Raw genomic sequence first — 26,848 nt, forward strand, 5'->3', positions numbered from 1 at the left:
GAGTTCCAATGGTCAGTTACAACCCGCCGGCAAGCTGACATGAATTTCACCAAAGCCTTTTTTTGTATTTGATTCATACTCTGCTGAAATTAAAGGCTTGCCAACATAAATCAACTTTCAGTCTCTACGTCTTGTGAATTATTACTATTAGGTATTTTACTAGGCAGCTTACGGTGCTGCGCGGGGACTCTGTCGGAGTATGTTGGTCCTGCAAATGTATTAGCGAGGTCTCAGCATGCCCGCGGAAAATACGTCAATCCTGTAACGCCGCGTAGGTTCTGTCGCCTTGATGCGATAAGATAGCGGGTTCTAGATCATCACCGAGGACAGCCGTTCTCCATGATTAACTGTTAGCTCAACCTTCACACCAGTTTAACCCTAGCAACCTCACATTCATTATTTCTCTCCACCTTGGTAATTCTTACAATCAGCTCTCCGAAGTATTTACTACGTACATTCGCTGAATGAGTTGAAATAGCAGCGAACTATAAAGCTGGACGAAGTTCGGGAGGTTTTCTTTCAATCCGGCTCCCTGCTTACTACCTTTCTCCGCAGCCACCTTCCTTCAACACGACGCCGCTCACCTAAGTGAAGATCAGGATCAAAGATCAGTCAGCTGCACGCACGCCGCAAGTAGGACGTTAGCTGGGTTTCAAAAATCAAATCGATACCGTCCTAGTGAACCCGCTACTGGCGATTGGCTTCAAGGTGCCTGCGCTCATAGCTTGCATCGCTACATCATGGATGAGCTAGTTGCCCAGTTTACCGGTATAACCGGTACCACTCCCCAGCGTGCTACCCAATATCTCAGACTTACCGATGGGAACCTCGAGCAAGCCATGCAGCTCTTTTTCGAGAGCGATGGCCTGGACCTCGAGGGATCCGAAAACCCATCTACGTCAGCAACTGGATCTGGTGCACAGTCCGGCGGAACTCGGGAGACGGGATCATCGTATCGAACCGACGAGAACGGTGTAATAAACATAGATTCAGACGACGAAGACCGGAGGCCTGAACGAACACAAAGCGGTCGTCACATTAGTGCCAACTTCGAAGACGATGAAGCCATGGCTCGTCGTTTGCAGGAAGAGCTCTTTTCCGGAGGCGATATGACAGGTGGCGCCGATGCGGATGGAATTCGCGCGCCTATGGCAAGGACTACGGAGACATTGGTTGGCCCGGACGCCGATTGGGGGAGTGATCCTACAGATATGCGGGCTGCCGTTGAAGAGCAAATGCTTGCAAGGAGAAGACCGCAAGGTAGGCAATTCAAGCTTTTTGGGGTGTATACAGCTAATGTTGACAAATATTAGGTCGACCTGGAATCTTCAATCAGCGAGCAACTGCGACATCGGTTTGGGGGCAAGGTGCAGATTCCAGCGCCCGCCGACAAAACCTCGCAGAAGCTACAGCAGGGGCTTCGGAAACCTCCTCAAAGTCTAGTCTTTTAGCTGAAATGTACCGACCGCCGTTTGAGCTCATGTACCGGTTACCCTGGGATGACGCTCGACAAGAGGGACGGGAAAGCGAAAAATGGATACTTGTAAATGTTCAGGATCCCGCCATATTTGACTGTCAGATTCTCAATCGGGACCTTTGGAAGAATGATAGTATCCGGGATACTGTCAAGGAGAATTTCATCTTCTTACAATACAGCAAGGATGACCCTCGAGGGACTCCATACGTGCAATATTACTTCCAGGCCCGTGATGTCCAGGAAGCTTATCCCCACATCGCTATCGTGGACCCTCGGACGGGAGAGCAAATGAAAGTCTGGTCTGGTCCTCCAGCACCAAAGGCAATGGATTTTCTTATGCAATTGCACGAGTTTCTCGACAGATACAGCCTCAAAGCTAATGTACGAAACCCAGTGGCTACGCGCAAACCGGAGAAGAAGGCTATGGACGTGGACAGAATGACCGAGGAAGAGATGCTACAGATGGCGATGCAGAATAGCCTGGCGAACCAGCCAACAGAAGGAATGAGAGAACCAGACCCGGATGACCTCACTAGAGGCCATGAGGAGGAAGGGAGCAAAGGAAAAGGTCGGGCTGCAGATGCGATGTCGATCGATGAGCGGCAGACAGGAAATGTTCCGTCCAACGAGTCCGTTTTCTCGCGTATTGCTTCCGATAAACCTCACACTGAGCCGGGCCCTGATCCGACGAGCACGACGCGCATCCAATTTCGCCACCCCGGCGGTCGTATCATCCGCCGATTTGCCCTTGGTGATCCAGTGCGCCGACTTTTCGAGTGGCTCAAAGCGGATCCAATTGAAGGCAAGGATGGTGTCGAGTTTGACCTCGTGTGTATTGGTAAGAACCTTTTAGAGGTGCTTGACCACACCGTAGAGGAAGCGGGTCTGAAGAATGCCACTGTCATGGTGGAGTTCATTGAGGGTTGATGATGCATTCTGATGCTATTCCGATCTATATCATTGTTTAACTTAGAGACAGATTCAACTTTATCTACGTATCAATAAGACGATAATCTTACATTAGCAATGTTTTAACTATTCTGATCATTTGCTTAAGTTTGCATTTTGAGATTCGTACCAGTGTTGAAATATATGATTTAAGGTAGTTACGGACTGATAGTTATGTGAATTACACTGAAAGAATCCGTAGCCCTCCAAATGCCATGATTTGACAGTCCCACGGAACTTGAAATCTTTTGGGGCATAACAGATCCTCTCTCCTTCCGCAAGCTTGACCCTGCTTGGGCAACTACAATAGTCACGCGGTCATCATACATCCAAGAGTTGAAGGCAATAGAAAGGAAATACACGGATGATAATGGGCCAGTACTTTCTACGCAAGTGCTGCACCACTCTGAATTTTTAATTAGCAGGTCTGTTCATTTAGCTTCCGCACTACCGTCCATGGCAGCGAGTGCTTCACACCAGAGCAGAGAATGACGGTGGGCGGCAAAGGTGACTGGTGACTGGTGACAGGAACAATCGGCGGATGACCTAAACTGGTGCCCGTTGATCGGAGCAACGGGCCGAAGAAGTCCCGCTTGAGACTCGGCTGGAGTAAACAATTGACCATCGACCTTGCTCAAACGCAATGATTACGTTTCTCAATATTTTTATCATTTTTTAATGGTCTACTTCATTATCAAAGATCGCACAAACTCTGATTGTATTTTTATGCATTATGAATTTTTGTTTGGTGTGGTTTCCTATGATTCTGCTTGCAGCTAATTTCAAACTTCAATAAACAATTATAAAAATATAATGACAGAAAAATAAAGCAGACCAAATTTATTCCAAAATGCGTCCCCGGCAGTACTATGAGCTTCAAAATGAATGCATCTCCCTGCCCAAAAAAAGCCACGTGTACTACGAATTTTAACGTCTCCATAATTTTGTTGACAGCTGCTCATAGCTTATAGGTTAGTTATACACCCGGGAGCCTGGCGGCAAGCGACACAGCCTCGGTCTCGCGGTCTCGCGGTCTCGCCCCTGGACCCCGCCATCGCTTCCTCCCGATATAGATGTAAACACTCGGACCATCACCGTTTACCACCTCCCAACCTGGATCCCTGGCACCGAACTTTCTTTCCCTCCGCACTTCTTTTCCAGTACCAGTTGTGTCACCCCTCTCGCTCGCACTTGCTTTTGAAATCTCCTGCGAGTGATTTGTTATCTGCGTGTTACCGGTGCTTCCTCTCGCAATTCAACTGTTCTGCTAGCTCGCTCATATAGTATTCGAAAGTTGGAGCACGCAACGAATACGTTAGCAAGCCATAGCAACCGTTGGACTTATACAATTCCTAATCGACTGATACCGGACTCTATACGGCGAAGGCCACTGCACTCACTCGTATAGTTGTCACGGCCGGCAAGGCTCCGTTGAGTGTTGCCAGCGCTTAAATTCGCTTCAAATATTAGGTGTTCTACCTTCAATGCAGATCGCGCTGTTCTGCTAGTCTATAAAGAAAAACATGGCTCCGTCTGGCTTAGGTCGTGGCGCGGCCGACCCGGAACTACTATACACAAAACAAAATTGCATTGGTATATATCCTCAAGACAGGCGGTGGGCCGTATGAGCTGACAAGAGTACGTAGGAGGGGGAAGCTTTGGAAAAGTATACAAAGGGTAAGTACTCTATCTTGCGGAGACTCGAACAGATACGCTGACGGGCTTCTGCAGTTTAGACAAGCGAACAGGACAATCCGTGGCCATCAAAATCATCGACGTCGAAAGCGCAGAAGATGAAGTCGAGGACATAATTCAGGAAATTGCAATCCTTTCCGAACTCAATTCGCCCTATGTGACAAAATATCACGGTTCCTATCTCAAGGGATCCGACCTTTGGATAATAATGGAATTTTGCTCTGGTGGAAGCTGTGGTGACTTGATGAAGCCAGGACTGATACCCGAGGATTATATCGCAATTATTCTCCGGGAGCTGCTCATGGGTCTCGAATACCTTCACGGCGACAATAAGCTCCACAGGGATATTAAGGGTATGTTTCATCGAGACTTGATTTTGTCCCCCCATGCTAAGCATGACTTTTAGCTGCGAATGTCCTTCTCGGCGCCAATGGACAGGTCAAACTCGCTGATTTCGGAGTATCTGGACAGCTATCCGCGACAATGACGAAAAAGAATACATTCGTCGGCACCCCATTTTGGATGGCACCGGAAGTGATAAAGCAATCTGGATACGATCATAAAGCCGACATCTGGTCATTAGGTATTACCGCCTTGGAGCTTGCCAAAGGAGAACCGCCTTACTCGGATATCCACCCGATGAAGGTGTTATTTCTTATTCCGAAAAACCCTCCACCGACTCTGGAAGGAACCTTTAGTAGGACATTCAAAGAGTTTGTTGAACTCTGCCTCAAGCGTGACCCGAAAGAACGGCCGTCAGCACGAGAGCTGCTCAAGCATCCATTCATTCGCAAGGGAAAGAAAACCACCTATCTGACCGAACTGATCGAGCGGCACGAACGGTGGCAGGCAACACATGGAAATCGTGAAGCGGAAGAAGATGAAGATGAAGAGCGCTTTGAACGAGAAAGCAGCACTCCCGAGAGTGATGATCTTTGGGACTTTGGCACTATCCGGCCATCTGGTGGCCGGGGACCCGGCCTCAAGGCCATGAATGACTCTGCCGCCAACTCTAGGTCCCAGCTTCAAGAGGATGTCACTCGTAATTTTGCGTACCAGCCTAGGAGAAGCGTGGACTCTGAAAATGACATTGAATACGATCAACTGGGTACCATCAAGGCGGCTAGCTCACCGGTAGAATCCCCGCCAAGAGAAAGTTCGCCGCAAAGGAGACCTTCTGGCCCGACTCAGGCGCCTTACTCACCCAGTGTCGCGGCAAAAATACCTCTGCCGCCATCTCCAGTGAAGTCGCAAGCCCCAGGACCAGCGCTACGGCACGCTCCACCGCCACCAGTCACAAACGCTTTACCCCCACAAACACAATTTGGCGCTCTCTTCCCCAACAAGGATCCATTTGGAAATTCCTTGCTCAAAGATATGAGCGCCTTTGGTCTCAAGGAGAATGACACTCCGCTTTCCAGGCCTGGATCTAATTTGCAACCTCGACAAGAAGCTCCACCAACGCCACCACGACACTCACAACCTCCTTCGTATAGTCCATCGCGTCAATCTGCTACAGGGTCGTCAGCTCCCGCATTGCAGCCCATACCCCCCTTTAAGGGACCTTCAAGGCTTGATCCGTTCCAAAAGCCTCAAAACCCTGTCACAGCCCCATCCATAAAGCCACCAGCTCAACAGCCATTACCACGGATAATGCAGCAACCACTCCCTTCTTTTGGCGGTACATCTCAAGTATCCCAAGGACAACACTCTTTGCAGCAATTTGCGCCAAACGATCATCATCTATTGTCCCCATCCAGGTCTTCTACGGCAGTCTCTCGTGCACCCGGCAATGCTCCAGCTCCGCCTAATCCGACTGCGGAGTTGACAGCGTTTAATGGAGTCATTCTGCCTGCTCTTGAAGCTGCATTGCAGCGTCGCACTTTCAATATCAACAATTTAGGCCGAGCTGATAATCCAGATGCATCGAATTTGCAGGCTCAGCAACAAAGACAGCGTGCGCATGAGAAGATCAAGAAGCTTGTGATCAAGGCAGTTGGTATCTTTGCAGAGATTGAAGAATGGGATAGTCATGAACCGGTTGGGATGGGAGGTGAGGTAAATGCCTTCTTGGAAGGATTCTTAGAGGAAATATTGGTGCGCGTGGAGGCTGAAGACGAAGAGCCAGTGCAAACATTGAGGTAACACGTCCAGAACTCCGTGTCTGGGCTTCAACAAAAACGGTGCATTACCACCAGTATCACGGCACTCAATTACATTCAGTCTTGCACCCCATCGATGACCCATCTGGTCGTCTTTTTTACACTATCGATTTTGAGAGGATGGCATGGCGTTTTCTTTCTCTTTTTTGTTATGAATTGGGATAAACGAATGTACGATAAGATAAGTACTAGCATGATTACGAGGAACCGGTTAGTAACGTTTTTAGAGTCTCTAGAAGGTGGTAAATGTGACGATTGAGCAATGTTGTTGTGCTTGGTGGGATCCAAGCTTAGCATCCATTTCAGGTCTAGGTTGAGTCTCAAGGCGGTGCGAGCCGAAAGTCGGCAGAAAGCTTCGCGAAAGCGGCCGGCCCTGCCGGATGGAAAGCGACAAATGCGGGAAACCCTGCTGTTTTTTACCCCACGAAAAGAACTCATTATAACTATTTGCCCTTTTCTTTTCAATTGGGCAATTGAAAGATTTGTCGCCCACCTCCTCTTTGATAACAACAATTGGATAATGCTATACGCCGAATCAAAAACGGAAAGAATTTTCGAATACTGCGTCGCAACTCCCGCCGGACTTTGCACGAATCCTTAATTTATTCCGTACAGAAGCCATGAGCGACCAACAGACTCACCCTTCGTCGCCGTCGCGACGTAACAGCCTGTATGCGACACCTCGGGGATTTGCGGATGATGTTCTCGCAACTCGCGGGCACAACTTGCCTGTGCTGATCCATAACCGTTCGTCGGGTTCCCTGCTCGACCCTCGGCCGCCATTTCGACATGCGCGGACGGCCGGAGAAGAGATCGACGTCGAGTCGCTGGACAGTGACCGCCGATCCAGCTTCGGGGCTCAGGCTTTGATGACCCCCCAGATGCGAAGCATGCGTTTGATAGGAAATAGCAACCCTCGCTATCAATGGTAAGAGATATCAATTGGCGCTTGAAAGCTTGGACCGATAGGTCCAATTGATGCCTACGGAAGCGCTTGTGTTATAGCAAGAACCAGCCCATGAAAGCTAACCGGTAACTTCATGCAGGGAACAATATTATAAGAGTGAGGAAGAGCTGAAAAACATGAAGAAGCCAATGCACGTTACCCATCAAATTACAAGGAGCTTTCAATTCTGACATCCTCCCAGACGCCAATATTACGAGCGTAACAACGAGCTCATTCAGCAATACATGTATATCGATCGTCTTCTTGACTCATCACTTCCGCACGATTTGATTCAAGAGTACCAACACACTGCTGTTTCTGTCCCGCAGACAATTACTGAGGAGCCCACCGCAGCCTCTTCGGACGCAGACGACGAGAGAAGTCGTTCTTCCAGCAGCCCAGGCCAAGATGAACATGCAAATGGAACGCCATCGACACCAATACCAAGAGTCAAACGGACACCACAAGCATTATACAAGGTCCCTAGCGAGGAGACGCCTTTGCTGGAAGCCGATCCGGACCATCAAATTTCGACAAAACAATTCGATCCGTATGAGCACGACGCTGCGGACAGCTCGGCTCCAGTTGTAACGGTTGCGATCTATATTAATTTGGTAGCCAATGCGATTTTGTTGGCCGGAAAACTAGCCGTGATTGTCCTTACTAGCTCTCTCTCGGTGTTAGCCAGTTTGGTAGATGCAGCTTTGGACTTTCTCAGCACGGCAATTGTGTGGGTTACAACCCGCATGATCGCACGACAAGACAGATACGCGTATCCTGTTGGCAGAAGACGCCTGGAGCCCATCGGCGTGCTCGTCTTCTCCGTAATCATGATCACCTCCTTCTTTCAAATTTTCATTGAAGGTCTCAGCCGATTAACGTCTGGTGACCATTCCCTTGTCTATTTGGGGATTCCCTCAATCGTTATTATGGCAAGCACTGTCGTTATCAAATTCGCGTGCTGGCTTTATTGCCGACTCATCAAAAATTCGAGCGTCCAGGCACTGGCTCAGGATGCTATGACTGATGTGGTTTTTAACATATTTAGTATTATTTTCCCGCTCGGTAAGTCCCCTCTTTCGCCGAATCACATTCTAAGAAGAGCCACTCAATGGTTCTCGATATTCGGACACGAATTTTCTGGAATCAAGCTATTCCGGCCTTGATTGATATGCTAGTACTCATCCTTCTTTTCTCTCTCTCTAGTTGGATACTATTCCCGGCAATGGTGGCTGGACCCCCTCGGCGGTATCCTTCTCTCTCTCTATGTGATCATCAATTGGTCCCGCACTTCGGCCTCTCATATCCGAAACCTGACCGGAGCCGCAGCTACGGCAGATGAGCGCAATATTCTGCTCTACCTAACGATGCGCTTTGCCAAGACTATCCGCCAGATCCAAGGGCTGGAAGCATATCACGCCGGTGATAAGCTTATTGCCGAGGTGGACATTGTTCTTGACGAGCATATGAGTCTCCGTGACAGCCACGACTTGGGCGAGAGCTTGCAGTATGTTCTGGAGAGTGTTCCTCTAGTAGACCGCGCATTCGTTCATCAGGACTACGCTTCCTGGAATCTTCCAAGCCATATGCAGCAGGACTAAAGGGTCTGGGCACATAGCTTGGCATTATCAGGACGAGTAATGAGATGGAGGTTTTCAGGGAACTAGGGCAATCGGCGGGACTGTTTTGCCTCGAGTATCTGTTCTCCCAGTTTCCTGGATACAAATAAGCGATTCTTCTGGATCTGTCATTTTATTTATTTTGAAGCACGATGATCAGGCGTAGGATTTGCTTGATTGCTTGCAGAGGGCAATTTTCTGGCTGTATATGGCGCATTTTCTTACAAATATCCCCTGTGTATTCTATACTTGCTATACCACCGTTTTACAAGAACGAATTGACTTGAAATTCTGCGAACAATTATCGCAGAATAAGCTATTTTCTGCTCGAGGCTCAGCAGCCTTTCTTGGTGGGCTCTTATTGCCACTTCTTGTGCATTTTCGTCATATTTGGCCGAGTCCAAAATCATGCCTGTGTTTCCCCCATGTCCGGGTGCACGTATCCTCGTTTGGCTAAGATCCGGCGAAAGACCCCGCCTAAGTGAGATACAACTGTACCTCGACGCTTCGCACGCCTCCGTTCGCTTTCACAGGGTCCCTTAACTTAATCCTTGTAAAATACTAAGCAATTGCTCTAAGATCCAGATAATCTCTATTCGCATTCGCCGAGTGTCTTATCTAACCCAAAAAAGAATGCCTCGTTGCTTGAGTTCATACTTCTGGCACTCCATGTAGTCATCTCTGATGATCGACTCTATCCGCCGTCTACATGCCTCAACGCGAACGTACAAAAGCTTCCAATGCATGCCTTGCTTGTCGAAGGAGCAAGCGAAGAGTGAGTCAAATGATTCCCTTGCCTACAGAGAAGAGAAGAACAACTCGAAGCTTCAATCTGCTTCAATATGTCATGACTATACCTGGTGTTCTTCCACTCTGTTCATCAGACGCAGCTGATGTGGTGCACTTTCCCAATATGCATTGACTTCAACTTCTCTCATTGGCGCTTTCCTATTTGGCTGATATCATTCCCACCCTTTGTTTGACACCTCGAAACCTAATTTTCTGAGAAATTCAAATCCCTCGCGCCTTCCATTTCGTGATTGTTCATATAAATACTATTTGCCTCTGGGTGTAGGCAGTTGCCGACACCTTTTCTGTATTGCCTGTCATTGATGTCTTCATTCTCGCTGCGCCATGCATTTTCTCCAATGTACCCACCGTCTGATCCAGCCTTCTTTTGCTTCTACAGCACTCCACGGTCCTGATCTTATCCTTTGCTTCCAAAAAAAGACATGCATCAACTAACTTCACAAGTGCAACGGAGCTACACCGGCTTGTAGCAACTGTGTGAGAAGTGGAAAGATTTGCCACTACAAGCCAGAGTCGGACGGCCGGAAACATGTCTCCGGAGCCTATGTGGAAAGCCTTGAACAACAGCTGAGAGATCTGACAGACGTTCTCGAAGGCGTTAGGCACCATCATCGAACTGAAGCTGAGTCTGGAGCTCTGAGCCATGGTATCTCCCCTCATACCTCCACGCTGAAGGCAAGAGAAGGGCCAAGTGACGTTGGGACCGCCTCTGGTCTGGAAAATGACTGGAAGGACGAGGAAACCCTGGCTCTTGAGGAATCTCATTCTCAACCCGCTCAGGAACAGAGTCAGGTCTCTGTCCAGCCCACTGGCTTAGCTGCGGAACATGACTTGCCATCGAGCAGCCACGGATTTGCATCCCTGATTGAGCAGGTGCCATTAGCTGTCATTACCGATCCTCGTTCATGCCCTTGGGCATGGCTCAAAGCTTGCAGCGGTAGCTTGAAAACAGACGAGCCACCTAATCAATCCAGTTCCAGCATCGAGATGTCGTCTGAATTGGAAGAGCCTTCATCTGAGTTTGGCTGGAGTGCTGCATCAGGCTCAGTGGATGCCTCAATATTAAATCACGAAGCGGATTTACTTCACCTGTTTGAGAAAAACTTCGGATCGCTATTTGGAAAGCTGCGTCTTTGCCAAAACGATAGCATCCATAGCCACCGGCTCTCTGCCAATGATTTTCTCGCGAATGCGACATGTTCGCTGGGAGCGCAGTGCGCGACGTCCGCTGCAGTTAGGAATGTAGGACAAATGTTTCAGGAGAGGGCGGAAGGGGCTGTCTTGTCACTTTGTCGTCAATCCGACGATTTCAGAGTTTACCAAGGAACTGTCATCCTCGAATACCTTGAATTATCCGCCGGGGACTGGAAGATGAGTCAAATTTATCATGGTATATCTCACTCTAGTATTTGGGTTTTTTAAACATTGTTCTTACCCCCGTTTCTAGAAATTTCCTGTACTCTGCGGAGAAATTTGGAGGAGAAGGAAACCGATGCACGTCTTGAAGGTGTTTATCCGGAAACATCAGAGACCGACGAGAAGGAAACTCTAAAGAAGGCTTCGCATACCCATGACTTACTCGGATATATCTTGTCTGCTATGACAGGCATTCATGTGCAAGAATTGAGACACCCGCATACTCAGGGAGCTCGTCATGGTGCACATTTTGACTCAGATGTTGCCTGTAAAGCCTCCAGCATCGAAAAAGGAGTTGGAAAGTTGGTGCTCAAGGAAATGAGGCGAATGTGAGTTGTCTTCATCATCCTCTGTCGTCAAGTTCTAATATATCGTGCAGCGATAAAATGTCCGGCTCGCCGTCTATTGAGTTGGATAAAATGCTCCTCGAAACTCACGCAAAACTGGTCAAACTGGACAAGGACTTACCAAAGACGGCTTCGTCTCGAGAACTGGCCAAAATGACCTCTCTGGTTAGGGCAAGGTGAGTTCACTCCAGATTAAAGACCTTTAACATACTAACGATCATCATTAACAGAATGGCAATACATACGGGGTATATTACGCTTCATTCCCATTTGCTTTCCTTGTCCACATCGCAGAGAGCTAAAGCCCTCGCATTCCGACTGAGCACTGACCGTGCATTTCAACTTGCACGTCTCTGGCTGCGCTACAAGCAATTGTTTGACCAGACTAGCGTTCCAATCCAAGTGGTCCACTATATTTATTGCGCCGCGGTAATTTTGCTAATGAACGCATCTTCATCGAATCCTGATGTTAAGATCAAGGCCAAACCTCTCTTCAAAGCTGTGTATGATACACTCACGACACTGTCTGAAGCAATTCCCCTCGCACAATTGGCAGCGAACGTGCTTCATCACATTATGGACGACTGGGGCTTAAGTCATATAATCACACGACCTTCACGACAGCAGAGCGTCATATTGGAAACCGAGTTACCATCTCGCCCAAGAATTGCGGATCAATCAGCTTTTGTCGAAACAATTGACAAAGGCCGCGAGGTTCTTGTCCCTTCCAATGTCGGTTTCATGGAAGAGGGTACGCAGTTGGACCAGGGAAATGATAATAGCGATATCCAACAGCTTGCGCAACAATTTCTCCCGCCTGGGTCTCTTCATCAGGATATTCACAATCTCGATGATCAGATTTTCAACCAGTTTCAGGACCACAATAATAACAACAATCTCATGCAAATGGATCCATTGGATCTCCAGCATCCATATCCTTCCATCAATGACCAGAGCTTTCACTTTGACCTTTCTTCGTCACAGCCGCCTTCACATTTTGCCCCCAATCCACAGGTTGCCACTGCGGCGCCCCAGGCGCACCAAGATCCATTCTCATTTGCAGATCTCCTTCCACACCGTGACGCAAATTCATCTATTCCGAATCACTCTATCCCGTCTCAAGAAGCCCAGACCACCTCGTCTTCGTCAATACCATTGCCAACTTACTCAAATACAACGGTGCCCCTAACGCACTATCCTTCTTCTTTTCAACAAGGCCACAACGATGCTCTCAATCTAAGCCAGCTCTGGCCAATGCACCAGGACCAACGCCGGTCTCCTGCAAATCCATTCTGGGGCGATCCCTCGATGCCACTGGCATTGGGCTCCTTGCCCGAATTCGAGACGTACATGGTAGAAGGCTTTGGGCCTAATGACACGGAGCCGGAGTTTTAGACTCCAATATGGCAGATATTCGCTACTCAGCCCACTAGACACACGGTAGGAGACTCTTGCTTGCGCGTCCAAATCAGGAGACCAAGTCGGATGATCGGGTTCATAGCATGTTGTGCTTCTCTTCACATCTGTAAGCCGACCCCTTTGCTCTCTTTGGCGGCTCTCTTGAACGTGTACAAATTTGAAAGCTAATCGCACAAAGGAAGGAGTCAATGTAATGAAAGAAAAGTTTATCCAAAGTCTAATATTCTATGAATTCGTGACTATTATATTATTATTAGATAGTTTGGAATGATCCGAATTCAATTCCAAAAAATAAAACAACGAAATCATACGGTCTCTATAAGCTACAATATTTCGGATGATGATAAAAAGTAGGCAGTGCTCTAATGATAAAAAATCATTTTTGTCAAGCGCAGGGCAGTGCGATGGTCACGCTATGCTGACGCTGAACACATGACAATAACAACGAAGAAGAAGAAGAAGAAGAATTAATGAAGAGGGTGATGATTGATAATGATGAGGCTGATGCGCAGCTCGCTTTGACGATACGCACTGTCACCTGATAAGATTACCTCTGGAGAGAAGGGTTTTTTCACTTCGTCGCGTCGTCATTCTGGACTACCCAGTTCCGTAGACGAAGAGAAGATAAGGGAAGAAAAAGTTCCCCAAGAGTAGGAGCGAAGGAATTCAAGGCAAGAGATTTTAAAAAAAAAAAATTAATCAAGCCTTGGTTCCGCGCTTTTCCCAGCGGACGATGGCCGGATGAGCGGGCTTGGAGAAGAGGGACTAAAAAATGGGGAAAGCATTAGATATGCAAACATACAACCAAAGACAAGAGGAAAGAAAAAAAAGGAGAAAGGGGAGCAGGGGGGAAACGTACAGAAAAGTCAGTATCAGGAATGCCCTTGACACCGTCGGGATTTGAAAGCTTAAAGAGGCGAACAAGCGTGGCAAGGATGGCGCCGAGCTGGACATAGGCAAACTGTTCGCCAATGCACCGATGGCGGCCGGCGCCAAAGGGCAAGTAAGGGCTCTTTGCGCCCTTGGAGACGAGGCCGTATCCGTAGTCTTCGGTTTCCTCTTCCTCCTCGGGCTTGGAGTCGCCCTCCTTGGGGTCCCAGCGGTGGGGTTCCCAGGTTTCGGGGTTGGGGAAGTGTTCGGCGTCGCGGGCGGAGATGCCGGGGGAGGCAATGACAGAGTGCGATGTCGGGATCGTGTAGGGCGTGCCTTCGACGTGCAGGGGCGACTTGACTTTGCGCATGATGGAGTGGATGGGCGAGTGCAGACGCAAGGTCTCCTTGATGACCTGCGCGTTCAGGGGCAGTGTCTGCAGATTCTCGTACGTGAGGTCCGGCAGGTCGGCGCCAAGAACGTTGATCTGCTCCTGGTAGAGCTCCTCAATGATTTCAGGACGGGTGGCCAAGTTCAAGACGATCCAGGCACTGCTGGTCGAAGACGAGTGTTGGCCGGCCATCAGGAGAGCAATCATCATGTGAGCAATCTGGTAGTCTGGCAGAGGAGTGCCGTCCTTGTACACAGATCCCATCAGGTTCCAGATCATGTCTTCCGAGTCGGGCTTGCCGCCGTCCTTGAGCGCTTCGCGGCGAGCCTTGATGATTTCCATGTACGTGGTTGAGATCTTGTGGTGCGCCGCGTCTCGCTTGCGGTTTCGAGGGAGAGGGGCCCACGGAAGCATAAAGTTGATGGGTGTGAAGCCCATGTCCAAATCGTGGTACAGGTCTGCGAAGCTAGAATCGAATCGGTCTCGCACTTCCTTGCCTTGCAGCGAACGAGATGCGGTGTAGATGGTAATTTCAGCCATGGTTCGGGAGACATCGCAAGTTCCCTTGTTGCCTTGGAATTGTGGGGAACGGTTGACGTATTCGACGACTTCGTTCACGATGAGCGGTACGTAGGAGCGGAAAGCCTCTGTTGTGAGTCCGAACTTGACAAACTGTAAAGGTAAAAAGCAAAGATAATGAGCAAGTCTTCGTTTCTTAAAATTTTGGGTGTGTTGGGTTCAAGCATACCTTCTTCTGCTCAAGGAGTCTGGAGTTCGGGCAGTCGTATACAACATCCTTGCCAAAGACAGGCGTAGTCAAGGGGCTATAAATCTCCTCGGCGTTGACGTCCTTGAGCTTGCCGTTCAGGACAAGATCGTTGCCCTGTCGGCCAAGGCAGACTGTCGTCTTCTTGCCCAGGAGGACGAAGGTGAAAACATCGCCATACTAGAGACGGAGGGTATGGTCAGTTCAATGTGTTCTTGGCGTAAGAATTTCGAAGTCATTACCAACCTTTGCACGGTTTGACTGGAAGAACTTGATAGGTTCCATGCCATAGGTCACGGTGCTGCCAATGAAAGGGATCCAGTGGAAGACCAGCGGCGGCGTATTAGGATCCTTGAAGAGCAGTTGGTTGAGAACATTGAGCACGATTGAGAGAACGATGAAGGCAGATGCGCCCGCGGCCACCAATACAGGCGTCGACGCCTGTGCCAGATGATTGGCAAGAGGGCCAGCAATGCCAGCGAAGACACCCATGGTGCTTGGTGGGATTGTAAAGATGCTTTACTCGGCTTGAACCCGTAGAAATAAATGCGCCGCGTAGGACAAGAGGAGGTGTAATTTCAACGAAAATAAGAATAAAGATTGGGGAAAAGGAATGTCCTGAACAGCAATTCAGGTTTCAGTGTACCAGCATTCAAGTCCTGGTATCGTCAGACTGATTCCGGTGATGTTAACCCCTTCGCCGTGGTTGTTGTCGACAAGACGGAAAGCGGGTGGATTTTCTTTAGCGATGCGGTTCCTGAACGTGAAATGAAACGATAAGAAGGGCACACGCCATTAGGCTACGTACTCCTTCTCTCGGTACCTTTTTTCGAGTACTCAAATAACCTTGTTCTCGCCAATTAATATGAAATGCCCGCTACAATCTACTTACTGTTTCAGTACAGTAACCTCGTGGCACCATCCAAGTTTGATGGGCGAGGAAAAGGTTCGGACAGGCAAATCCCGGCTCGTACGAGTGGCAGTCTAGCGCAGGAACTTTTTACTGGGGGAGCGCTAGGCCCTTGACCCCACGAAGACGTAACCTCCAATACTCTTTCTCCCATTTCACAATCGAAGTTAATCAAACGTATCCAAGTAGGATAGGTCTCTCCAGAGACTCTTTTCGTTCCTGATTCTAGTGTGCTCGAACTCCCTTGAAGCGACGGCAATTTGCTCACTCGCAGGGGCCTCGTGCCATCTCTCCTCACCGCTTTGTTTCTTGGCTTCTGCTGCGGCAGATCCGTCATTGCGAACTAGTCTAACAGCCATAAACAAGACCCTCTGACGTGCAACGATTACTAATTATCGTTCAGGCGTCGCATGATTTGTGCTGCTCGGGCGGTGAGAGCATATCGGAGAGCCCAGCTAATTTCGCACCATGCGAATCGTAAGTTAAACTCGTGACTTGCGCCTCGGACCGGAAAATCCAAAACTCGCAATTTCAAACACGTTCTTGTCTTGGATGATGTGTAATCAGAAGGATTCATCTGGTGGCACAATAGTCAAAAGTATTTGAGATGGAGCTATCGCAAAAATATTACATGCCATATACCAAGTTTTCAAGATATTCAAAGAACTATTCTGTAAGTGGAAACGCCCGTAGATATCATGAAACATTCAACAGAATTTGGCCATGAAAGATTGTCTCTATGCTTTTTGCCGTGCAGTACCCCATATAAAACGTAAGTCCAACCTGTTCTGTGGGGATCGCTGTCGCAGCTTCTCGGTGGATGAACATTGGGAATTCATACAGAGGCCGAGAAACAATAAAATCTTGGTATCCAGGTGTTTAAGCTTCGTTTTTAGCATTGCAAAACTCCAAAGTAGGCCATACTAATTGAAATCCTCCCATGACTTGCCGCTTGATTGTAAAGGTCGTGGGAGATGAACGATTCCGCACTGCTTAGTTCTTTCCTCCACGAACCCCGATCAAGATCACTCACACCGAAACTCCTGCTCGAGGGTGGGCTCGAGATTGACGCATGAGATGGACGTGGTCCTCGGTCAGCGCTCGTAGCGGCTTCCAGTATCATCTCCAAAGAGTGCTTGATCTCCCTTGCCGCCGAGCTCCATGAATTCCTTGGGGTCACGATGCGCTGCCGGAGCTTCCTCCTTGGTAGTGGGGTCTGCTTTCGGCACAGCTGGACCCTCCTTGGGTGCGTGAATTTCACCATTCTGCGTGTTGGGATTCTTTTCGTACACTTTGATAGGTGACTTGTTTGTTTGAATCTGAATGACACGAGAAACCTTGACATCATTAAGGTTGCTGAGCAGCGTACGCTGACGTTCTACTTTCCGTTTGGAAAAGTCTAGACCGTCAAGAGCACCAGTGAGACCGTCGGTGCTGTCATGTGGGTTGACATCCTTTTCAGTAATCCAGGGATGTGCAAGACAATCCTCAATGGTGTACCGTTTCTCAACGTCCACGGTAAGCATTCGATCGATGAGGTCTAGGGCAGGATCGCCGACTGAATCCCAGTAAGGCGAAGGATAATCGAAACGCCCCATTTTAATCTGCTGAGCCAAGGTATAAGGGTTCTCCGAAGTGTAAAGCTCATCCGAGAACGGAGGGAATCCACAAAGACAAATGTAGAGAACAACGCCCAACGACCAAACATCGACGGCTTTTGTGTATTTTCGATGATTGGATTGTTCAAGGATCTCGGGCGCAACATCTATTGTACATGTTAGCCAACGATACGCTGCAAATTACCGAGGCTTGTTGATCTCACAGCTGGGTGTTCCGCAACTTCGAATTGTCAGTCGAGCAGTCTTAAAAGGAGTAAAGCAAGAGAGCTTACAGTGTAGTAGTGAAGGATTCCTCTCCTATAATCTTGGACAAACCAAAGTCTGCGAGCTTGACTGTGAGATTCTTGTCTACCACCAGAATGTTTTCTGGCTTGATATCCCGATGGACGATATTACGTTCGTGCTGCAATCTAGTATTAAAACAAAGTCGAGATTGCTCGACAGATATCGAAATAGCTCACCAGATACTTGACGCCCTGGAATAACTGTATAAAAACTTTCCGGGTCTCCGGTTCAGTGAACTTTTGTCTCATAACAATCCAGTTGAAGAGCTCTCCTTCCGGAGCAAGCTCGACAACGAGATAAACACCGTCATCTTCGTCAAATGTGTCTTTCAGACATAACATATTTGGGTGGCTGACGCTCATCAACACCGCAATCTCTTGATGTAATCCCTCGGTCTTTGTTTTCTCTGCCTGTCCGGGACGCTTCTCAAATTTCTTTACTGCATATCGGTGACCAGTCTCTTTTTCAACACATAAATAGACAATGGCGAAATGGCCTTTGCCCAGCTGCTCCACAATAGTGTATTTCTGTCGAAACGCATTGGTATTCCGATTCCTCGAATAACGGAAAATAAAACGCGCTTCTCCAAGAATCGAGATCTCGTCACCTTCTTCGAGTTCCCTTCTCTTGTTTCTGCCCACAAGAGCCTCGTTGACAAAGGTTCCGTTGCTGGAAAGATCTTCCAGAATGGCAACGGCTCCACCATGTTTGTTTTCTCGAAATATCAAGCAGTGGCGATTCGAGACGGATTCGTGGGAGATGACACGATCTACGTTTGCCAATTAGAAGAAAATCCATGCAGAGCAAAACCGCTGCACTTACCACATTCCGGGTGCCGTCCAATGAGATAACCGCTCGCGACTGGGCCATGTTCTCTCTTCTCTTCTTCAAACTGCTTTTCTTCTTGGTTGTAATTCCGACCAGCTCCTCTTGACCGCTCTCCGGCCCCGCGGCCAAAGCCGGAGTTCTCGACAGGCTTTGGGCATGCAGTCCGGCTCTGCAGTACTAGGACATCACCACAATTAGCGTCGAGAGGGATTAGGTAGCCCCAAACGCCCTCGGCATCCTCGTCTTCAACTTCAGCGGAAGCTGCCCGCGGTGGATATATAAATTGAGATAAGACCTGTGTATCAGAGGGCGGAGAGCCAGGCTGCTGAGACGACGTAAAAGTGCCTGATGAGCGAGGCCGCGGTTGACTGACGCTGTCCGGAGGTGTAAGTGTAGCTTCTTTTGAAATCTCCTTTACATGATCGCGACGGTCTCCGACGGTGCTGCTGGTCTCATGGTGGGTCACAGGAGATGGCAGATGGGATTTATGAGCAATTGGAGTGGTCTCATTGTGATTTTGGTTCCGTTCAGATCGACGGGGTTTCTTTAGTTCTGGATCAGGTTCTTCGGTCGAATGCTGCAACCAAATCAGTCAGCAGACGGCGCACATGGACAAGAGAGAAAACCCACCCTGCCACGTTTCAATTGACTCTTTTCGGAGGACGGTCCCATGTTGCTAACGGCACAAGCGCGCAGCGTAGTCCGATCGACAAGAACTCGCACGGCTTGTAGATTGCCTTCTACGTTGCAGTGACCCTGAACAGTTCGTTGAGAAATCTTCCCTTGGCCAGGATGAAAAGAACGAAACAAGTTGCAGTCGTATTGTGGCTTCTAGCGCAGCAAATTAAGAGGTGGTAATAGGGATACAGATTTCAAGCGCCTCCATGCGTTATCACGCCAGGTCCATCACAGCGTCCTCATGGTCTTGGAGGTGCTTCGGCCAAAGCTCTCGGTCGAGTCGCTATAGGCGGTACGTTGTATGCCGTAAGGGGAACTAACTGAAATCGTAAAGTTACTCGACGCGAGTCTCTTTAAAGTACCAGGTGCTCATCCAAGGGATCCCCCAGGCTTAACAAAGGTACCTACCGAGGACTGTACTGCGGCACGTCCGAGAGCAGAGAAATGTAACTAGTTGTGTTCTCTCACAATTGCCTTTCATGATAAATAGATTTTCCATTGGTCGAATTTTAGCCATTCATAAGAGCTATTCTGCACTTCCTTTCAAAATTTAGCCTTTCTCTTCAGATTGATTGCTTCGCTTTCCGATGACTGCTTTGAAGTTTGGAGACATTCGTAGTACAGTTAGATGCCTTTTAGCAGAGCCTTTTTACCTTAGGTAGTCTACAGTACGAGTACCCCAAGTACACTATACGAGCTGTAGTACTGTAGTTCCTCCTCGCTCCTGGAGAACAGGAGAGCCAACAGACCTTATAGGTAATTTATTAGCGCGACTACTTCGTACAACGGCTATTATTCCCTCCGTCATCGCGGCGCGGTTTCGGTTCGCCTAGGAACCGACATCCTGTAGTCGCCAACCTGGACCCTGAAGTTTGGAATCGCACGTCTGTCGTGATTAATGAAGCAGTAGAGATACCTGTGCAGGAGCGTCGGGACGCAGTGGAGACGATGAATGACCCGTAATGACCCTACCATGTCTGTTGGTTTTGCTTGCATACAGGCTGATGATATCGAAGCTCTTCCTATCTGATCAGGAGGGCCGCGCTGCAGAAGCTCGTGCTACTCTCTGCCACAGCGCCAACAGCGTCGACTGCTTCCGACCTGAAGAGACTGCAAAAATCATGCGGTTTGGTGGAAGAAAGGGCCAATGGCTCCACTTCAGAGACATCTGTTTCGAAAGTGCCGATGGTAAAACCCCCATTCCCATTCCCTGCTCTCAAATACCAGCTAATACTTTCAACAGAGAGTGCAAGAGCTTGATGTGCTCCTCTCTCTTTGCAATGCGGCACCCTTTCTGAGGAAGAAGGAGCAGGCTGAACGGCTCTTGCTCCAACTCTCGCCATACTTCCTTGATTGTCAGGCTCAAGCTATCTCTCCGTCACCGTTTCTCCGTGATATTGAACCGTCTCCTTGGGAGGCGTTGGCGTTCCGCCTCACTTCAGCTCTTCTATCTATTGGTGCCGGTCATGAATCGCTACGTGATTTGGTCCACGCGAGAATACAGTCTTTCCTTGAAAAATGCACCGATTTGGCTGAGTCACTGGTATCGGAGAAAAATAGTGCAGATGCGGATAGTGCAGCCGATGGATCGCAAGCTCTCGAAATCGTCATTCTCGCCGTCTCAATACTAGGATTTCTTGATGCTGCTGCCGCAAACGCCTCGTTCTGGTTGACTGAAGAAAGAATTGATTTGATAGAGGCCTTCCGGGCCATCTTGTCTGGAAAGTTCATGGTCTCCCTGGAGAGAGCGCTGTCAATTATTCGGACCTCTCATTCAGCCGTTCCCGGCGTGCGAGATTGGAGACGTAATTTGCGGCACTATGCAGCTATCGGAAGGCCGTTAGGAGCAATGATTCTTCAATGGTCGTTCATGAGATTTACGATGTCTCACGCCTCTCTAGCAGTCGCAGAGCCTCGGGTGCTTCGCACCAGCAATGTGTTGGATATACTTCTGTCTGATAAAGGATTTTCTCTAAAAGACCAAGCATTAATCAGCAAGAACAAGGCAACTTTGCTAGCCGACATAGCCCTAGACGAAATGCAACTTCTGGAAGATAATTCGGATTATCTCCAGCTTGGATCAGCATGGCAACAGCGGCTTGCTTGTGCCGTCAAATCAAGTGCTCTGACCAATCTTACCATTTGTCTCGTACTCGATAGTGAGAGCGTTGAACTCGAGACCCTCCTAGGGTGGCTGGAGAACACCATGGCTGATCCGATTCAGATGGCGAATGAGACGCTCGCAAGTGTTGTTCTCAAATGTCTCACAATTCTTGCAAAGCGTTTCCCTTTGGTTACTGCTAGTGCTACCCGCTCCTTACCGCGTTTCCTAGTTCAAGGGGCAGCGACAGAAGAGACAGTCACGGTGGCCGCTGCTTGTCTTGCATCAATATTGCAGCTGGTTTCGCATGATTCGGTGATCACTACGCTCTATTCCTTAGGGAATGTCCTTAGTTCAAGCAGAAATGCTGACCTCAATCTCAACAAACCCGCTATGGTAAATGGGGTATCGAGAACAAATCTCGATATGCCATACACACAACAAGCTGCTGGCAGTTCCATTTCGCTCACGAGCCATACTGATGACGACGTCATTGCGGTATATGGCAATGTCGTACATGCCATAGTAGAAATTGCAAATAGCTGCAAAGACGACAAAATTACTGCTCTGGCACAGTCGATGCTGATTCAAAAGATCGGGAAAGTGGACTCAACTGTGGACGCCCGGATTATTACGGAGGCCGCGAGGCTAGCCGTGAGTTGTGGGGCTTTAGAGTTCCGCTCTTTTCTCAAATTGATATCGAAGTTGAGTCATGACAGCATTGTTCAAGGAAACCTTCCCATTTCAAACGCTGTAAGTATGCGGATCGCCTTAAGCAAATTTGGACAATAACTTAAGAATTGTTGCAGATATTAAATGCGAGAAGCTATCTCTCTACTACAATCGAAGTAGAGTCTCAGTTTTTCGAGCCATATCTTCGTGATCTGCTCGACGAAATAGTTAGTAAAGGCGATGTACACACCGGAAGTTCTCGTCATGGAGATGCTGAGCTTGCTGCGAGAGAGATTTCTCAACTACTTCAGCCACTATCTCTCTTAGTCTCTACCTACCCAACTTATAAGGAGTCCGTTGGTGCAGAAGTTCTAGGGCTTTTCCGAGAGGCATGGTTCAATATTGTTGTCCACGGATTTAATCTCACATCAAATCTCGGCAAAGAATTTTTTAAAAATCTTCAAGCCATAGCTGCTCATACTGGGCCGCTTGTTGCACAGGAGCGAGCAGATCAGCTGGACAGTGATATAGAGCTCAATACTGTCCTAAGACGTGGCATGGATATCCGCCGCACAACGGAGCAAAGGCGAGATCTCGCTGCTTTATTGCCAAGCCGAGAAGCAGATATCAAAAATTTAACCTATCCCGAACTTATCTTTCTGAGATCTGCACATCTGGTCGAGACTCTCAGAGCCAATTCTGGAAGCTGTTCCCAGCTCCTCATGTATTTCCTCGACCCCGCACTCAAGTCCGGGCCAATGGGCGCGTGCATGGCTGCGATTGTTGAAGACGTCTTAGGCATCTATCTCTCCAAAGCTCTAGCTGGTAATCGACAGGAGCTAGCTGCGCCGTTTATTGCAAAGCAGCTCGCGGATTTCCTAGTTGGTTGCTGTCATCGTATGGAAAAGGTGCAGCAAGTGGCGCTGTCGTGCGTTGACCGAATAATACACGAAGCCCCTTCAGCCCTCTGCCAGAGATCCTCTCTTTTTTCGCTCCTGGAATTGCTTTCGATCATGTGGTATAGCTGCCTCGATGCGGAAACAGAGGAGTACGAATGGCGTTCTCACTTCTCCTCAGCCAAAGGGAATGTTGCGGTGGAGCTCTCGGACAACTATTCTCTCAGAAGGTCGACGCTAAATCATTTATATAAGCGGGCGAAGTCGTGGGTCATGAGAGTGATCAACATCGCGCCGTTAGATGTGAAAGGATTACTGCAGGTAAGTTCGTACCTTCTAATTTCGCGATCTAAACATTGACAGTTGAAATAGAGCTATCTCTCTGAATATGATGATGATGGGGCGTACGGCCATATCTCTCTAGGTAGATCATTTGCCGCTGAGATGGGCTCTGCCCTTCCGACAGCCGATCAGAGATTGGGTACGTTTTTTCGACTAGATTTAGAGGGGCTATGTTTTGCTAATGGTCAAAGGGGCAATCGATCGAGACGGCGAAGATTGGAACATCAACACGGCTTCTGACTTCATTTCTCAGTATACGTCTAGGCAGGAATACAGATACGCAGAGCCGCTTCAGGGCCATGACGCAGAATGGCTCAAGTTCATTCAACGAGGTCAGTCCTTCCTTGGCCCTAACAAAAGCTTTTGCTTTAATGAGGCACGTCTTAACTAACAAACATGGGTAGATCGGCAAGGCGGTATCGTGAGTCACCACGGTCACGGGAAAGGCCTTGAAGACGCTGTATCTCTGCTTGCAGGCATTCAGACGCGGATTACAGACGGAAAATTTGTCTCTATTGGCGAGCTTCGTGATGCATTGAGACGAGCCGCTGCTGTCCTTTGCAATACTAAAGATGACCAGAGCGCTGTTGTGCACTACCTTGTCAACATCCCATTCCTGTTGTTCTCGAAACAATCCATCAAACTCGGAATTTCTATCTGGATGGGAGTAATCAACGAAAATGCTCGAATGGAGCCAAGGATTCTGACAGAGATAGCATCATGCTGGGAGGCGAGTGTGAGAAAGAAGCAGGGCTTTTTCAATGATCGATTCCAGTAAGTTGCCTGTGTTGGAGTTCTCCGATTATCTATCTGACGTCTGTTAGCCACCTTGATCCGTTTTACATCAAAGAAGAGTTCGCTCCATCGGATCGGGAAGCAACGTCAAAACGCCAACAGGCAGCTCATAACATCATCGCACCACATTTTCGCGTGCTGCAATTCCTTGCTAGTCATTTCAACGCCAATAGGCTTGGAAGTCCTCAGATCAGAAGGATATTTCATCGCATTGTCAGAGTCACTTTGAATGGCATCGTACATGCTACCAACCATCCTCTCGCTCGGGAAATGCATTTTCAGATCATACTTTTTGCCTTGGGCATTCTCCGTCATACTAATGGGCTTGATGCAGCCGAGCAGTGGAGATTGAAGGATCAAATTCTTTGCGCAGCTCTCAGATGGTTTTCCCATCCCTCAAGGTAGGAATATCATGTAGAATCCAGCCAGCAGAAGCTAATTTATAACCAGTTGGTCATTCGGCGGTAACAGGCTTCAGATAAAGGCCGAGACTCATCTTCTAGCAGATGTAGAAGCAGCCTTGCGCAATGTTGTCCACCTACCCTCGGGAACTAGTCTCAGCTTAAAGTCTCTGCAGTCCAAGCAAGAGCTGCTAGAGATCCTTTTAGACAATGAGCAGACGCGCCTCATAGTCTGGCTCTTCCCGTTGGATCATGAACGTAGGCATTACTTCTCATCCCGAAATCCCGCCAAAGCACCAGCTGAAGTAAGTCTTCCTCAATCAATGTCGGGAAAGGAAATGTTGCTAAGGATCTAGAATACCATCACACCGCTGCTTAAGACCGCCTGGTCTGAGAGCACTGCATTAGTGCTGCAGTTGGTCAATCGTTTTTCGTTCCCAAAGTTGACCAACAACGCTCGATGGTTATTACTCAATTTCCCCGAGAGAGCCCTTGACGAGGCGGACGCTCTTCAACTTCTTCTTGGGTCATCTCTTCCGACTGATGTCTCTTTTCAGCTAAAGGTGAGTGCTGAAGACTGGGCAATCTAAGGTGGTAGTGCTAAATTGGAAGTAGTATTTGCTTTATTGGGCGCCGGTGAATCCAATCGCTGCTGTGACGTACTTCTTACCAGCCTATGCAAATCACCCATATGTACTACAGTATGCCATGAGGGCTCTTGAGAGCCATTCTGTCGACGTAACATTTTTCTACGTCCCGCAAATCGTGCAAACACTCCGCTACGATATTCTTGGATACGTCGAAAGATATATCCTTGAGACTGCAAAGTTTTCCCAACTATTTGCCCATCAGATCATCTGGAACATGATGGCAAACGCCTACAAAGATGAGGACTCTCAAATAGTAAGCGCAAAAACCCTTCTGTCATTCTGTTGACATGCTCATTACCATGTCTAGCCCGATCCGTTAAAGCCGACACTCGACACGGTTATGGAGAAGTTAATAGCTAGTTTTTCTGGCGACGACAAAGACTTCTACGAGCGGGAATTTTCATTTTTCAACGAAGTGACTGACATTTCGGGGAAGCTGAGGCCGTATATTAAGCGCCCTAAGCCTGAAAAGAAGCAAAAGATTGAAGAGGAGCTCCGAAAAATTAAAGTGGAAGTGGGAGTGTATCTTCCTAGTAACCCGGACGGTGCTGTGGTCGGGATTGACCGAAAATCAGGAAAGCCTTTGCAAAGCCATGCAAAAGCCCCGTTCATGGCAACGTTTCGGATCAGAAAGAATAAGAGCCACCTCGAGACCGCCGATGTACTCATAGAAGACGGCAAACACAATAGACCATCGGAGCAGGACACCTTTGAAATATGGCAATCTGCAATCTTCAAAGTGGGAGACGACTGTCGTCAAGATATTCTAGCTCTCCAAATGATTGCGACCTTTCGAGGCATATTCAATAGCGTTGGTCTTGACGTCTTTGTGTTCCCATATCGAGTGACAGCAACTGCGCCGGGTTGTGGCGTGATTGATGTATTGCCCAATTCGATCTCCAGGGATATGCTTGGGAGAGAAGCTGTCAATGGGCTCTACGACTATTTTGTCTCCAAGTACGGTGGCCCTGACTCCATTCGATTTCAAGAAGCGCGGAAAAACTTTGTCAAGAGTATGGCCGCGTACTCAGTGATCTCATATCTACTTCAATTCAAAGATCGTCATAATGGCAACATTATGGTAGACGATGCCGGACACATCTTGCACATTGGTATGTTCAAGACACAGCAAAGATTCAACATACACTAACCTGACAATCAGACTTTGGTTTTTGCTTCGATATCGCCCCTGGTGGCATCAGATTTGAACGCGCCCCATTCAAATTGACTTCAGAAATGGTGGCCGTTATGGGCGGCTCTACCGAGTCTCAGGCATACCGGTGGTTCGAAGAGCTGTGCATCAAAGCATTTTTGGCTTCTCGTCCTTTTACTGACAAACTTGCTCACCTTGTTATCCTCATGTTGGACAGCGGGCTTCCTTGCTTCAAGCCTGAGACTATCCAGCATTTCAAAGAAAGATTCGTGGTCGAGAAGAGTGAGCGGGAAGCTGCAGAATTCATGCGAGATCTCATCAAGAAGAGTTACAGCAGCTACTCGACCCGTGGCTACGACCAGTTCCAGCTCCTTACAAATGGGATTCCGTACTAATCAGCAATCTTCGTTATTTATACCCTTATTCAGATGGCTCCCAAACATGTTTATTTAAAGATGTTTACGCCGATTCTAAAGCGCAGCAGAGCAACTGTCTCCTGGCGATGCGAACGCCCTATAGGTCATGGGATTTCTGGAGGCAGGTCAGCCGGTCAAGACTACAGATGTCCCCCACAATACAGCTATAGATCACATGAGACACAGAAATCGAAATAGAAGTATAAATTCGAGTGGGGAAAGATTCAACTGCCCAG

General features: G+C 48.4%; 7 protein-coding genes across 7 annotated transcripts; 5 read left to right on the forward strand and 2 right to left on the reverse strand.

Moving 5' to 3' along the window:
- Positions 1 to 342: 342 nt before the first annotated feature.
- L228DRAFT_243423 (hypothetical protein) lies at positions 343 to 2,523 on the forward strand. The gene is made up of 3 exons (XM_018331685.1): positions 343 to 414; positions 479 to 1,260; positions 1,314 to 2,523. Exons 2-3 carry the CDS (start codon positions 741 to 743, stop codon positions 2,402 to 2,404), a joined length of 1,611 nt encoding a protein of 536 aa, XP_018192442.1. The 5' UTR covers positions 343 to 414; positions 479 to 740; the 3' UTR covers positions 2,405 to 2,523.
- A 1,027-nt stretch (positions 2,524 to 3,550) lies between these two features.
- On the forward strand, positions 3,551 to 6,494 carry L228DRAFT_243425 (Pkinase-domain-containing protein). The gene is made up of 4 exons (XM_018331686.1): positions 3,551 to 4,018; positions 4,072 to 4,102; positions 4,157 to 4,473; positions 4,527 to 6,494. Exons 1-4 carry the CDS (start codon positions 3,949 to 3,951, stop codon positions 6,263 to 6,265), a joined length of 2,157 nt encoding a protein of 718 aa, XP_018192443.1. The 5' UTR covers positions 3,551 to 3,948; the 3' UTR covers positions 6,266 to 6,494.
- L228DRAFT_21005 (hypothetical protein) lies at positions 6,303 to 7,038 on the reverse strand. The gene has a single exon (XM_018329838.1). The coding sequence runs from the start codon at positions 6,718 to 6,720 to the stop codon at positions 6,340 to 6,342; it is 381 nt and encodes a 126-aa protein (XP_018192444.1). The 5' UTR covers positions 6,721 to 7,038; the 3' UTR covers positions 6,303 to 6,339.
- A 389-nt stretch (positions 7,039 to 7,427) lies between these two features.
- Positions 7,428 to 9,146, forward strand: L228DRAFT_243427 (hypothetical protein). The gene is made up of 2 exons (XM_018331687.1): positions 7,428 to 8,293; positions 8,435 to 9,146. Exons 1-2 carry the CDS (start codon positions 7,474 to 7,476, stop codon positions 8,827 to 8,829), a joined length of 1,215 nt encoding a protein of 404 aa, XP_018192445.1. The 5' UTR covers positions 7,428 to 7,473; the 3' UTR covers positions 8,830 to 9,146.
- Positions 9,147 to 9,394: 248 nt separating this feature from the next.
- On the forward strand, positions 9,395 to 13,219 carry L228DRAFT_21079 (hypothetical protein). The gene is made up of 5 exons (XM_018329866.1): positions 9,395 to 9,622; positions 10,102 to 11,047; positions 11,105 to 11,402; positions 11,453 to 11,596; positions 11,651 to 13,219. Exons 1-5 carry the CDS (start codon positions 9,557 to 9,559, stop codon positions 12,813 to 12,815), a joined length of 2,619 nt encoding a protein of 872 aa, XP_018192446.1. The 5' UTR covers positions 9,395 to 9,556; the 3' UTR covers positions 12,816 to 13,219.
- A 319-nt stretch (positions 13,220 to 13,538) lies between these two features.
- On the reverse strand, positions 13,539 to 19,180 carry L228DRAFT_252180 (cytochrome P450; the record flags this gene model as incomplete). Its single annotated transcript, XM_018333671.1, has 12 exons — positions 13,539 to 13,604; positions 13,699 to 14,772; positions 14,849 to 15,046; positions 15,113 to 15,362; positions 16,272 to 16,323; positions 16,957 to 17,541; positions 17,599 to 17,600; positions 17,668 to 17,798; positions 17,857 to 18,449; positions 18,503 to 18,833; positions 18,882 to 19,085; positions 19,139 to 19,180. 12 exons carry the CDS (start codon positions 19,178 to 19,180, stop codon positions 13,539 to 13,541), a joined length of 3,528 nt encoding a protein of 1,175 aa, XP_018192447.1.
- Positions 19,181 to 20,042: 862 nt separating this feature from the next.
- Positions 20,043 to 26,848, forward strand: L228DRAFT_21147 (phosphatidylinositol 4-kinase). The gene is made up of 13 exons (XM_018329897.1): positions 20,043 to 20,145; positions 20,203 to 20,374; positions 20,430 to 22,040; positions 22,097 to 23,176; positions 23,228 to 23,336; positions 23,389 to 23,529; positions 23,602 to 23,971; positions 24,022 to 24,393; positions 24,443 to 24,698; positions 24,750 to 24,956; positions 25,009 to 25,296; positions 25,351 to 26,155; positions 26,206 to 26,848. The coding sequence occupies exons 1-13, from the start codon at positions 20,135 to 20,137 to the stop codon at positions 26,589 to 26,591; spliced, it is 5,808 nt and encodes a 1,935-aa protein (XP_018192448.1). The 5' UTR covers positions 20,043 to 20,134; the 3' UTR covers positions 26,592 to 26,848.

This window comes from Xylona heveae, assembly GCF_001619985.1.
Source record: "Xylona heveae TC161 unplaced genomic scaffold L228scaffold_1, whole genome shotgun sequence".
Taxonomy (NCBI): Eukaryota; Fungi; Ascomycota; class Xylonomycetes; order Xylonales; family Xylonaceae; genus Xylona; species Xylona heveae.

What these genes read in the sequence shown, in the direction of transcription:
- L228DRAFT_243423 (XM_018331685.1), top strand. Translation starts at nt 741, where the DNA reads ATGGATGAGCTAGTTGCCCAGTTTACCGGTATAACCGGTACCACTCCC. An exon ending in TGCAAGGAGAAGACCGCAAG is followed by an intron (nt 1,261 to 1,313) that starts GTAGGCAATTCA and finishes GACAAATATTAG; the next exon opens with GTCGACCTGGAATCTTCAAT.
- L228DRAFT_243425 (XM_018331686.1), top strand. Translation starts at nt 3,949, where the DNA reads ATGGCTCCGTCTGGCTTAGGTCGTGGCGCGGCCGACCCGGAACTACTA. An exon ending in TTTGGAAAAGTATACAAAGG is followed by an intron (nt 4,103 to 4,156) that starts GTAAGTACTCTA and finishes GGGCTTCTGCAG; the next exon opens with TTTAGACAAGCGAACAGGAC. An exon ending in GCTCCACAGGGATATTAAGG is followed by an intron (nt 4,474 to 4,526) that starts GTATGTTTCATC and finishes CATGACTTTTAG; the next exon opens with CTGCGAATGTCCTTCTCGGC.
- L228DRAFT_21005 (XM_018329838.1), bottom strand. Translation starts at nt 6,720, where the DNA reads ATGAGTTCTTTTCGTGGGGTAAAAAACAGCAGGGTTTCCCGCATTTGT.
- L228DRAFT_243427 (XM_018331687.1), top strand. Translation starts at nt 7,474, where the DNA reads ATGTATATCGATCGTCTTCTTGACTCATCACTTCCGCACGATTTGATT. An exon ending in TAGTATTATTTTCCCGCTCG is followed by an intron (nt 8,294 to 8,434) that starts GTAAGTCCCCTC and finishes CTCTCTCTCTAG; the next exon opens with TTGGATACTATTCCCGGCAA.
- L228DRAFT_21079 (XM_018329866.1), top strand. Translation starts at nt 9,557, where the DNA reads ATGCCTCAACGCGAACGTACAAAAGCTTCCAATGCATGCCTTGCTTGT. An exon ending in GTCGAAGGAGCAAGCGAAGA is followed by an intron (nt 9,623 to 10,101) that starts GTGAGTCAAATG and finishes TAACTTCACAAG; the next exon opens with TGCAACGGAGCTACACCGGC. An exon ending in CTCAAGGAAATGAGGCGAAT is followed by an intron (nt 11,403 to 11,452) that starts GTGAGTTGTCTT and finishes TATATCGTGCAG; the next exon opens with CGATAAAATGTCCGGCTCGC.
- L228DRAFT_21147 (XM_018329897.1), top strand. An exon ending in GCTCAAGTTCATTCAACGAG is followed by an intron (nt 23,530 to 23,601) that starts GTCAGTCCTTCC and finishes AAACATGGGTAG; the next exon opens with ATCGGCAAGGCGGTATCGTG. An exon ending in ATGTCTCTTTTCAGCTAAAG is followed by an intron (nt 24,957 to 25,008) that starts GTGAGTGCTGAA and finishes AATTGGAAGTAG; the next exon opens with TATTTGCTTTATTGGGCGCC.